Raw genomic sequence first — 13,333 nt, 5'->3', positions numbered from 1 at the left:
TATTTCTCCCAATTTGGAATAGCCAATCATTTTTAGGCTCAGCTCACCACTTTCACCCCCGCGCTGACTCGGGAGCGGTGACGCCGAACGCGCGCTGTCCTCCGAAGCGAGTGCCGTCAGCGTCTTTACTCACTGCAGGCCCACCATGCAGCCACCTCGGAGCTACAGTGTCAGAGGACAACGCAGCTCTGGGCGGATTATTGAACTGTCCCTCGGTCACATTCTGCACGGGTTTTCATACCTGCATTTAAAATAATCACAAAATAAGAATGGTGGACGACATCTCGCTCGTCCGTGCTGCAAATAATAAACAATACTTAAATCATAATACACAAAAGGGGCGGGACACTCCGCCACACATGCCCCCCCCCCCCCCCCCCCCCATTGTGCGCAGCACACATGGCCTCAAAAGGCCACAGGGGCAACAATATGTCCATGTGGTGGCAGCCATGGTGGGAGGTCCTCCTCCCACCCCACAGCTGCAGTGGCCAATGCAATCCTGGCAGCCGCCTGGCTGTCTGTGGGGGTGGTCTCCTGACCTCTCCCCCTTGTTGGGCTCCGGCCACAGTATTTCTTACAGAAAAGCAGGGCTGACAGCAACCTCAGGCAAAGCGGAGTCGGCAACGACCCCAGGTGACGGCAGCAGCGGACTCCCGGGAGGGGACGGCAGCAGCAGCGGACCCTCAGAGGTGATCTCAGGAGGGGAGCCCCTGGCCATAGAGGCGGCAGCGGGAGCTCCACTTCTCCCTCGTACCCTGTAACTGGTAGCTCCCCAGGTGATGCGGAGTACCAGGCAACCCCAGGCGATGCATGGCAGGCATCCTTGGGCGGAGCGAGGCAGGGCAGGAGTAGTCTCTCCCGTGGTAGTGGAGGTGTGAGGGGCAGGTTGTCCACCCGTGGTAGTGGAAGCGGAACCTGGCTCTGGCTTCGGCCGCAGGTCCTCGTCTCGAATTTCCCTGGATGCAGGCATCTCAAACCAGAGCACCTGCTCTGGCTGCTGGGGAGGTTGCTGCTTTCTCCAGCCACTTTTTCCCCTTTATTTATTTATTTATTTATTTTCTTCCAAACAAACCAAAAACACTCGTTTTGCGAAAAAACTGAATTCACCCGCCGTCTTTCTGGTCTGACACGTGGAGGCGCTGTCGTCCCGTTTCTGACACCATATGTGAGCAGGAGGCTTGCAGTGGTGACTTGAGACCAGAAACACACTCCACAAGAAGGACTGGCGGATGAAAACTGAGATGCTGTGGCGTTCAGTATATTTATTAATAAACAAACAAAAGACACGCAAAACAAAGGGCGCGTTGGCCAAACAAACAAATAATTCTAAATAAGTAGTATCGTGCTGGTTTTGGAATCAACACCTTTAGCAATTGTTACCTCCTGTCTCCACTCTCGTTCATCACTGAACTCCTCCCAACCCCTGAGCGCAGACAGCTGCAGCCTTTTATAATTTGTGACCAAGGGATTAAACTAGCTATTAATTATTGAACTGTCCCTCGGTCACATTCTGCATAGGTTTTCATACCTGCATTTAAAATAATCACAAAATAAGAATGGCACCCCGCTCGCCCGTGCTGCAAATAATAAACACTACCCTAAATCGTATTATACAAAAGACGAGGGACACTCCGCCACAAGGACTAAAGGGCTGTGAAAATGACATTGCTGAATTTGTTTTAGGTGGATAATATGGAAAGGAAAGTTTTTATTGTAAGATATTTATTGTACAGTAGTTCAAAGTAACATTAGTGTTAAAATAAAAGGCTCTAGCTAATGCATACCCCATAAGTTAGTGTTAAAGTATTTATGAAAATACTCATGACTTCAAAGTAATGTTGAATTTTACTCGCATAATATCTAAATTACTCAGTCACTCAAAACCTTATCTGGAGCACTGGTTACATGTACACCTACAAGACTTAAACTTGATAGTGTTGACAAGCTTGTGTTTTTGGAAAATCCTTTTTTTTTTACCTGAGTGCCGAGCGGTTCTGCGGTGTGCCTGGTCGGGTTGAAGAGGCTGGGCTGTCTCCCCCCGGTGCAGTCATGCGCTGGGGGATGGGCCGCGTCACAGCTGCTGTGGCCATAGCCTCTTCCTATCTGCGGCACTGTGGTGCATGTAACTGTTCATTTATTTCCAGCCGGCCTCGCGCATGTAGCCGTAGGGTAACCGCGACGAGACCTCTGGCCAAATGTCTCTTTCACTCGGGCCCTGAGCGCCCTCCACAGTCATCGGGCCCCGAGTGCTCTTCATAGTTCATGAAATCATCTGCAATCGCAATCATCATTCATTCATTGCCATTCATTCATAGCGGATTCTCTGTGCTGAATGCATGAGGCATGCACGCCCCTAACGAAAGCACATGCGCTCCCAGGTAGAAAGCTGACTGCATGAGGCGTGCCCGTCCCCTAAAGAAAATTCATGCAAGAGCACAACGCCAAACACAGCGGTAGAGAAACCACGTAATTATTGCAAATACAGTGAATACAAACACAGAACTAGAAAGAAACAAAACGCTTTCTGTATAACAGCAGCTATAACTCTCTTGATGAAAATAGATGCGTGCACTCGTCTCTTTTCAATGAGGCAAACAGAGCAACCCCTACTGTTATTACTTTAACACATTCCTTTTTTAACAGAGGGACCTGACAGAGAACAACTCCGCGGAACAGCAGACACTCTACAGGTAAGTTTAAACGTCTCCATTATACAAACAGTATGATACTTCTGTGATGAGGTTGGGATTAGACTGCATCATCACAGAGGCAAAGCCAAGAGCCTTGAATGGGGAACACAGCCGACCAGAAAACCGACTTTGAATGTGTAATACTGCTTTACACAGGCAAGCAGATTGGAGGGGGACCCCGCAGTAAATCGACTGGTACGAGCTCACAGCCTCTGTGCGCTTTATAAGCTTATTAAATTAAGCCAGTCTGTCTCGAAATGTCTTCCTTTTAAAGTGTTAGTTTCCCTGTAACACTTCTATTGTCTATTACAGCAAAACCTTAATCAAATGAAACACTTATATTCGTACTTCCGTTATTCTGTTTCAATTTACTGAAAGTAGATTATCTGCCTCCAGAGTTTTACCCTGTTTCTATTCAATCGGAATGCTATACACACTTCTGTGTTTAGTTTAAAAAGATGTTCCTAAACTACAGTTATAAGACACTTGACTGTGATCTCATTTTTTTAATGTAATTAAATGCAGTGCTTGCTTCTTCCAAGGTTACTGAAGTAACTTACAAAAAATGATAGTGCGTAAGTAGATTCAAGAAAATGCACAGAGTCCTTTTCTTCAATCAGTTGTTAGGTTTATTGAAATATGCAGGGAGTCTGGTCCCAGGTACAGGACATACAGAATACTCAACATTACAATGTTTGCATGACATTAAATACCCTTCTGTATAGATGGTCCACCTCCCCTTTCTCTGACACTTTGGTCAAGGTAATTTAATTTATTGTGTGAGTGTGGGTGTGTGTGTGTCTGTGTGTGTGGTCTAGTGTGACAACCTCTGAATTCAGTGCATTCTTCACACTCCTGGAGACAAAAGGTCCATACATCTGCCTTTTGTTATCTCCTTGCGACCCCCTTTGATGCCAGTGGGATTATCTCTTTTGATCTCTCTGAAGTCTTTAGAGCCTGTTCCCTTCTAGTCCACAGCATTGTTATCTCGTTAGCTTGCAGTCATTGTTGGGCAAGAGTTTGTAGACGCAGCGTCTCTATCAATGTTTAGCAGTACATCCAATTTGAACCAAAAAGTCTGCTATCTGCAATATTAGTCTCTTTTCAGAAAAGAACACCAGTATAGCTCTGCCAGTCCACATGCGTAGCAAACCGCTAATCAATTCTCGATCCACGTTTTCCAACAGTTACATTTAAGTAATTGCTTGCTCTGCCTTTTCTGCAGTAGTTTTTCTGCTGGCTATATCCTTTAAAACACAGTACAGTTATTACAATATTTTAACATCGTTGCACACAAGTATTCAGTTTTGTAAGAAAAACACACACCACATGTAAAGGTAGGAAAAATAAGGTGTATTTTATTGTAATAGTAGAATACTATTACTAGTACACCTGAGCGTTGGACACTGGGTTGTGTCATCCTTTATACATACGAGCGTTTCATCCCTCAAGCACAAGACATGCGCAGCATTTGAAGTACAAACAATGTCCATATATGCTTGTTAATAACTGCTTTAATTTCTACATGTGCAGCTTTCAGAAATGTTGCTATTAAGCAGGTAAGAAGCAGATAATATACAGTGAGAATGGAGGACAAGGCGGCATGACTCCTGTTGTTTGTGTCCTTAAATGTTAAGTTTTCGCCGCTGTTCTGGGCTTGTGAGACTCTGGAATTCTGTCTCTGCTTATCTCATTTCCCCCTGTCAGTAAGCTCAGAATAGACATTGTCAAGAGTGCACAAACCCCAGACACACAAGAATAGTAAAAGAAAGACACTGATCCTCCACTCTTACAGCTTGTTATGTAAACCCTTTATTTGATTATAAGGAGGAGCGACAGTCTTGGGTGTCTGCTTCTGCTCTCAGTGAGGCTGTCAGAGCTACCATGGAATAATGTATCAGTTTCTGTGTATCACAGGTGTGGGCACACACCTTCCACTCAAAAAAGGTGCTCACACCTTGTACAAGGGAGGAACGATTTTTAGGGTCACACGTGACAAACTCCTCGAATTTTGCTTAATATTACAGAAAGAAACGTCAGGCTTAGAGTCTAGTGTAATAACATGCGCGGTCCAATGCAATGAATGAATCTTTGTTATTTTCACAGATTAAAAAGGATTGTTCACTTGCACAAAGTACTTTTAGTAGATCTCTTTTCCATGACACATTTGCTTTTATTTCTTAAATCAGCAATAATATGCACATTACTGTTATATACAGAGAGGTGTCCTAAAACCAATAGTGGTAGTAACATTATGAACAGCTAACCTTGTTTTTCAATAAATAAAAATATGTATACCTAAATTAAACAGTGACAGTGAAACGGTACTAACAGATCACCGAGATGATTGACAGCGACCCCTAGCCATCAGAGTGGAACAGAGACGGGACAGACAGCAAGTATAAAAACTGAACGAACTGTTGATGGTTTCTGAATTGTTATTTTTGGTATGAAGATTAAAAAACAGCGAGTGGTTTTGCCAGCGTTTATCCTATACAAATTTATTTAAGTCGAACTCTCATTATTTTGGGAATTCGATGTTTAACAATCTACCGATTTTAATATCAAAGTAGCAAGCCTAGTTATAATGTTGGGGGAAAAACTTTTTGGAATTGGTTTTAGCCCCCTTAGCAGTGTTCATTTCTATCTCTCTCTTGGCCTTTCGAACTTCCTTTTTGACTTGCGTTTGCAGTTCTGTGTACTCTTTCTGTGTACTTTGTTTTTGGTCCCTTTTAAACGCTCTGTAAAGTGCCTTTTTTCGCAGAATATTTTTTAATTGATCTGTTAAACCATTTTGGCATTTAGTTTTAAATTTAGATTTGTCTGCTTTTTGGGGTGTAATTGTTTTGCTCCTCTTGTACCATTTTTAAAAAACAGCCATCCTTTTTCTGTGGGTGTTTTCTCTATTTTACTCCAATCTACTTCTGTTAGTCTCTGTTTCATACCTTCATAGTTTGCTGTTCTAAAATTGTAAACCTTAGTTTTAGTCGTTACTTTTGGGATAAAGGTGTCTGCCAAACTATTACAGAATTGTGCTACTATAATAAAATTATAATAAAAAATAATTTAATCAAGCATTTACCACTGGTAATATTAATCATTTGTTTAAGGTTAAAATTGACTTGAGTCTAGGATAATGCAATAAAATGAAATACTGCAAAATTACTTTTAACAATCACAAATGACTGTAGTTGGCAGTAAACCCCTATTGACATAAGAACATAAGAAAGTTTACAAACGAGAGGAGGCCATTCGGCCCATCTTGCTCGTTTGGTTGTTAGTAGCTTATTGATCCCAAAATCTCATCAAGCAGCTTCTTGAAGGATCCCAGGGTGTCAGCTTCAACAACATTACTGGGGAGTTGATTCCAGACCCTCACGATTCTCTGTGTAAAAAAGTGTCTCCTATTTTCTGTTCTGAATGCCCCTTTTTCTAAACTCCATTTGTGACCCCTGGTCCTTGTTTCTTTTTTCAGGCTGAAAAAGTCCCTTGGGTCGACACTGTCAATACCTTTTAGAATTTTGAATGCTTGAATTAGGTCGCCACGTAGTCTTCTTTGTTCAAGACTGAACAGATTCAATTCTTTTAGCCTGTCTGCATATGACATGCCTTTTAAGCCCGGAATAATTCTGGTAGCTCTTCTTTGCACTCTTTCTAGAGCAGCAATATCTTTTTTATAGCGAGGTGACCAGAACTGCACACAATATTCAAGATGAGGTCTTACTAGTGCACTGTACAGTTTTAACATTACTTCCCTTGATTTAAATTCAACACTTTTCACAATGTATCCGAGTATCTTGTTAGCCTTTTTTATAGCTTCCCCACATTGCCTAGATGAAGACATTTCTGAGTCAACAAAAACTCCTAGGTCTTTTTCATAGATTCCTTCTCCAATTTCAATATCTCCCATATGATATTTATAATGTACATTTTTATTTCCTGCGTGCAGTACCTTACACTTTTCTCTATTAAATGTCATTTGCCATGTATCTGCCCAGTCATTTGCCACGTATCTGCCACGAGACATCTCGGTTACAGGCTCTCCGGACAGCAGCTATAGGGGAAAAACTGACTGAACTAGTTAAATGCACTTGTCTACAGAAAGTGCAGAAACGTTCATTTACTCCTGGTGGAGTTATAACCTGTTGCTATGCAACAGTCTTTGGCAGAATAGGGGAGGCTGGTGAATAATGCTTTGTGTCATTTCCATCAGCACCTGAGAAAACAGGGATCACTAGCATCAGAGTCTAAAATGGGAAAACCTGGTGGGGAGCACGACAGATGAAATTGAGATGGTGGAAATGCCAAATGACTGCTTCCTATCGCAATTTGTCAAGGCGCCAACTAGAGGGGAGGCATGCCTTGATTTAGACTTTTCAAATAACGAAGACAGAATAACTAAAACGTCAGAGAAGCACTGGCAAACTCAGACCACAACATGGTCTCATTTGAAGTGCTTTTTAAAACCGTGTCACATAGACGACCGGAGTGGGTGGCGTCAGATCAGAGCCAGGAAAAAAAGAACGAGAGGTGGAGTTTGGTGGAGCTGAGCGAATGGTCTCGCAATAAGTGAACAGACAGTCAGGAAATAAAAAGGTTGCAACAAACAAAAACACAGGACACGGCACTCGTCGCCAAAATAAAAAGACAAAACGGACTATACAGACAAAACACGGTGAGCAGATATTAACGATTAAGATTATTATTGCAATTATTACTGTTACCTCCGTCTCCTATCCAGTTCTCCACTCACCGAACACACAGCCCCGAGTGAGTGAAAACATGCTGCTTTTATGCAGCTGTAACGAGACTTGACTGCTAACACTATGTAACACAATTTGTGTTCCTGGGTAGTAAGTGTTATTTCCTAATTGCTTATGCCTCAAAAGTATAGAAAATGACTATTATTCCCCACAGACTTTGCTTTTGTGACCAGGACAGTGATATTTTGAAATTTACCTATTTCCAATGAGAAAACGGGCCTATTTGTGTCTTTTCGTTCACATAAAGTCAGAAAAAAACAACATATGAATCCAAATTAACATGTATTTATACTAAAGTAATACAAAAATGACTACAAAAAATTTAGAAGTGAGTAGTTTTTCGAGATTTACGATTTTATACTGTAAATCACTTTCACGAATCAGCCCCCAAATGTAGTCTCCCATCATGTTCTCGTTATACTGTCCTTGGTAGCGGCGTTCAAAGTCCAGTATATCCTGGTGGAAGCACTCACCTTGCTCCTCCAAGTACGCTCCCATGTTCTCCTTGAATTTATCAAGATGAGCATCAAGGATATGGACTTTGAGGGACATCCTACAGCCCATTGTGCCGTAGTTCTTCACCAGAGTCTCAACCAGCTCCACATAGTTTTCGGCCTTGTGATTGCCCAGGAAGCCCCGAACCACTGCGACAAAGCTGTTCCAAGCTGCTTTCTCCTTACTAGTGAGCTTCTTGGGGAATTCATTGCACTCCAGGATCTTCTTTATCTGTGGTCCGACGAAGACACCGGCTTTGACCTTTGCCTCAGACAGCTAGGGAAGAAGTCTTGAAGGTACTTGAAGGCTGCCGACTCCTTATCTAGAGCTCTGACAAATTGTTTCATAAGGCCCAATCTGATGTGCAGTGGTGGCATCAGCACCTTCCGGGGGTCCACCAGTGGCTCCCACTTGACGTTGTTCCTCCCCACAGAGAACTCGGTCCGCTGTGGCCAGTCCCGCCTGTGGTAGTGCGCCTTGGTGTCCCTGCTGTCCCAAAGGCAAAGATAGCAGGGAAACTTGGTAAAACGGCCTTGGAGACCCATCAGGAATTCCACCACTGCAGCCTCTTGATGTCATCTCAGAAAAATGCAGATATGTATCCACTTAGGCAGCTGGAACTAAACTGAACTGGTGGGCTTAAGGCCCCTGTATTTATACTACTATTTATATTACTGGAAAGTTCTAGAAAGTTCTAGAAGTTACTCCAAGTTTACTCAGCACTGAATCTATCTGGAATGTTCTGGAAAATAGGTAAATTTCAAAATATCACTGTCCTGGTCACAAAAGCAAAGTTTGTGGGGAATAATAGCCATTTTCTGTACTTTTGAGGCATAAGCAATTAGGAAATAACACTTACTACCCAGGAACAAAAAAAAAAAAAAAAAATTGTTACACAGTGTTATTATTATTATTATCATCATCATCAAAAATAGCTAAATTGTATAATAATAATACCCCCCCCCCCCCCCCCCCCCCCCCCCCCCCCCCCCCCCCTTCCTCAGCTCCCTCTCCCCAAATGAGAAGCAGAGGCCTCCTTTTATATCAGGTGGCTGGGCGCTGATTGATTGTTAATCAACCTAATCAACTAATCAACCCCAGCCACCTGAACATAATAAACCCAGGCAGGCAGGGGAAGTTAACCCCATCCCTGCCAATTTAAAAAAGGGCAGAGCTTTGCTCTGCCACAAGACGTTAGAGCCTGGTGTTGACTCTTGTAATTAAAATGTTCTTATCTTGGATATGAATATCTTATATTTGATGGAACCCAAACGGACACATTTTATAAAATAATTTAAACTTATGCATTTTGAATGTACAGATTTTTACATTTTGCAAATAAACAATTTTTTTTGTAATCATTGACACCATATGTAACGTCCAACCCTGAATTGATGATCTGTAAATCCAAAATACAAGAAAAAAAATGCCAACAGCGTATTTTAAAAGTATATTTCATTTTCTGTAAAATAAAACGTTGAAAACATTTCTTAAATCAAGGTACACGGTGACTGCACCACTCACGTCACAGACACCAGTTTTTTGTGCTCACTTTGCAGGATTGTTAAATATGCGTGAGGTTGAAGTATTGCCGTTGTGTTTTTGCGTGTGTGTGTTGCGTACCAAACATTTTAAAACATGCGTCTTAATACAACAAGGTTTCATCATAAAGATAAACTTGAACAAATGTTACACTGCCAGTTGGTACCAAGTATTGGAGACTGACCCATATGCAATTTATATTTTTGTTGACGTGAATCTGTTGTTGACTGTAGCAGTCATGACAGTACCGTACTGCTGTAGTTGCTTTACTGACTGCAAGCGTTGAAGTCGAGTGAAAGTACAGTGGAAACGCAGAGCTAGCGGGAATCGCACTGCCTTCACGCTGCATGTATTGTATACATCTGTTTAACTGAAATGAAGCAAGTAATATAGCAATTTAAAAAAAATCCCTGTTCCTCTTGAATTAAACTAACACATTTGTGATTGTGTCAGAATAGTAAATGTTACCTGGCTGGATTGTAATGGTGTGGAATTGTGACGGAGAGCGAATGAATCCGAAACGACAATCTCCCTCTCGACCGGTGAGGGCACTGTACAACAGGAGCTGCGGGCTTCCTACTGAATGGTTGGGCAGTTCATCCCGGGGACAGTCGGGAGCCGGCCATTCAGGAAGAGGGCGGCGTTACGGTACCTGGAGTCATCGCCCTAGTACGGTGAGCGAAGTTTCAGTCATGAATTGGAGGAGACGTGATTGAACTAGCTATCGGAGGGGGCGGGGCTTAGGGTACTTTAGGGGGACGTGACGCCGTAATCGGCTCCTTTGTTGTGGTTAATGGGAGGAGACAAGGACGGAATCTTGAATGAAGTGTGGGTTCATTGTGTTGTGTTTGTTTTGCCAGACAGCTGATACAAAGTTGGAGCTGCAGCGAGAAGCCGGGAAACCTGAACGCGCACGAGCACCAGCACTCAGAGCACCGCACCTGCACCACAGCACCCAGTTTGGAGACGTGTTTTCTGTGGTTATTATTTCGGGACTGCAACCCCTTTGTTTTGTAGCTGGTAATACCCATTGCTGGGTAGAACCAGCTTTATTATTTTGGGTCCAGTTTTCACTGGCACTACCCATTGCTGGGTAGAGCCAGCTTTATTATTTGAAACCCGGTTTAAAAAGGGCATTAAAAGAAACCTGACCGGTAGACTTTGTGTTCGTCCTTTGTTGGAGCACCTCAACTCACCTATACACCGGAGCACTACAAACCACTTTGCCACAGGAGTGCTTTATTTATTATTAGAAATAAGTCTTTAATGTATAAGTAACAGTAAATATGACACGGATGTGGTTTGAAGCATATTAAGATCTGTGGCATTCCTGATGCACCTCCAGGTGTTGGTTTCAGTGCTTTAACAGAATAATTCTACCGATTTCAAAGTTAGGCTACATTATGTGCATTACTGAAATGTTACTAATGGCAGAGTTAATTATGAAGTATTTGTCCTCATCATTGATCTTTTTTGTTGTTTGGTTTATAGTATAAAAGCAAGGAGATGCCTGAACTGGATCCTTACCGTATTGAAGAAGCAGAAACTGAACCTCAGCCTGTCCACATTAAAGAAGAACTGGAGCCCGTCCGCATTAAAGAAGAACTGGAGCCCGTCCGCATTAAAGAAGACTGAGCTGGAGCCCGTCCGCATTAAAGAAGAACTGGAGCCCGTCCGCATTAAAGAAGAGACTGAGCTGGAGCCCGTCCGCATTAAAGAAGAACTGGAGCCCGTCCGCATTAAAGAAGAGACTGAGCTGGAGCCCGTCCGCATTAAAGAAGAACTGGAGCCCGTCCGCATTAAAGAAGAACTGGAGCCCGTCCGCATTAAAGAAGAGACTGAGCTGGAGCCCGTCCGCATTAAAGAAGAACTGGAGCCCGTCCGCATTAAAGAAGAACTGGAGCCCGTCCGCATTAAAGAAGAACTGGAGCCCGTCCGCATTAAAGAAGAGACTGAGCTGGAGCCCGTCCGCATTAAAGAAGAACTGGAGCCCGTCCACATTAAAGAAGAACTGGAGCCCGTCCGCATTAAAGAAGAACTGGAGCCCGTCCGCATTAAAGAAGAACTGGAGCCCGTCCGCATTAAAGAAGAACTGGAGCCCGTCCGCATTAAAGAAGAGACTGAGCTGGAGCCCGTCCGCATTAAAGAAGAACTGGAGCCCGTCCACATTAAAGAAGAACTGGAGCCCGTCCGCATTAAAGAAGAGACTGAGCTGGAGCCCGTCCGCATTAAAGAAGAGACTGAGCTGGAGCCCGTCCGCATTAAAGAAGAGACTGAGCTGGAGCCCGTCCGCATTAAAGAAGAACTGGAGCCCGTCCACATTAAAGAGTCTATTGACTTGTTCAAGGATTCAGAAAACATATCATGTGGGAAGAGTGTCAGTCAGTTAGGAAACCTAAAAACAGACCAGCAAATTCACACAGGAGAGAAACCACATCACTGTTCTGAATGTGGGATACGTTTCAGAGGTTTAGGAGATCTAAAAAAACACCAGCGAATTCATACTGGAGATAAACCATATCTCTGTTCTGAATGTGGGAAGAGCTTCAGTCGGTTAGAAAACTTAAAAAGACACCAGCGAATTCACACTGGAGCGAAACCACATCATTGTTCTGAATGTGGGAAGAGTTTCAGGTGGTTAGGAGATTTAAAAAAACATCAGCGAATTCACACTGGAGAGAAGCCGTTTCACTGCTCTGAATGTGGGAAGCGTTTCATTGAGTCAGGAACATTAAAAATTCACCAACGAATTCATACTGGAGAGAAACCACATCAGTGTATTGAATGTGGGAAGAGTTTCAGAGGGTTAGGCGATCTAAAAACACACCAGCGAATTCACACTGGAGAAAAACCGTATCATTGTACTGAATGTGGGGAGAGCTTCAGTGTGTCAGGAAGCCTCAAAACACACCAGCGCATTCACACTGGAGATAAACCACATCACTGTACTGAATGTAATAATAGATTCAGTCGGATAGGAAACCTAAAAATACACCAGCGAATTCACACTGGAGAGAAACCACATCACTGTGTTCAATGCAATAAGAGATTCAGTCGCTTAGCAAACCTAACAATACACAACCGCATTCACACTGGAGAGAAGCCGTATCACTGTACTGAATGTGGGAAGAGTTTTATACAGTTACAAAATCTTAACGTGCACCAGAGAACTCACAAAGGAGTAAAGCCATACAACTGTACACAATGTGGCAAGACATTTGCTTTCTCCAGTCAAGTGAAAAAGCATAAATGCTAGTTTTGAAAGTGCGGATGAAACTGGTAGAAATCAATATTCCAGGCAGTATTACAATGGTCCTTTTTATGTGCCAACCTTGGGGGGATGCAATCATGCGTTAGGTTAAATGTGACAATATGTGTGTGAAAGCACCTGTAAAATGTGTGCTCGTGTTGTAATCTTAAAATTTATTGTATAAAACCATGTTCGTTTTAAATGCCAAACAAAATGTGAAAATGGTAAACTGTGTAAAAATGAGTGTTTTTAATAGCTGTTTTTAATGTATCTAACTTATTCTGTTTATTCATACTGTTTATATACTTCATTAACACATACATATTTGTATTTTGTTTTAATGAAGTAATAGCTTAGAGTAAGTAGCAGTGTTGCTTATATTACTTTTAGAATTTACAAAACTTTTTACAAATCAATTACACACTACTACAAACAAAAACAAACTAAAAACTATTTTTAATCATTGTTATAACTATTTACACCAGGCGAGGTTTGCAAATGAAAAAGGCATTTAGTGACAGAAATGATCTTTATGTGTCCACGGTATGGTCTCTTTCAAAACAGTCACCAGTGGCTGCCTTGAGCATGTTTTG

General features: G+C 42.6%; 1 protein-coding gene across 1 annotated transcript; it reads left to right on the top strand.

The window, feature by feature from the left end:
- The first annotated feature begins 2,366 nt into the window (after positions 1-2,366).
- LOC121307232 (zinc finger protein 79-like) lies at positions 2,367-12,851 on the top strand. The gene is made up of 3 exons (XM_041239369.1): positions 2,367-2,378; positions 2,644-2,690; positions 10,982-12,851. Exons 1-3 carry the CDS (start codon positions 2,367-2,369, stop codon positions 12,744-12,746), a joined length of 1,824 nt encoding a protein of 607 aa, XP_041095303.1. The 3' UTR covers positions 12,747-12,851.
- The last annotated feature ends 482 nt before the right edge of the window (positions 12,852-13,333 follow it).

The sequence above is a fragment of the Polyodon spathula genome, chromosome 54 (assembly GCF_017654505.1).
Source record: "Polyodon spathula isolate WHYD16114869_AA chromosome 54, ASM1765450v1, whole genome shotgun sequence".
Lineage (NCBI taxonomy): Eukaryota > Metazoa > Chordata > Actinopteri > Acipenseriformes > Polyodontidae > Polyodon > Polyodon spathula.
This window is presented reverse-complemented; position numbering and strand designations above follow the sequence as displayed.

What these genes read in the sequence shown, in the direction of transcription:
- LOC121307232 (XM_041239369.1), top strand. An exon ending in GAACAGCAGACACTCTACAG is followed by an intron (nt 2,691 to 10,981) that starts GTAAGTTTAAAC and finishes TTTGGTTTATAG; the next exon opens with TATAAAAGCAAGGAGATGCC.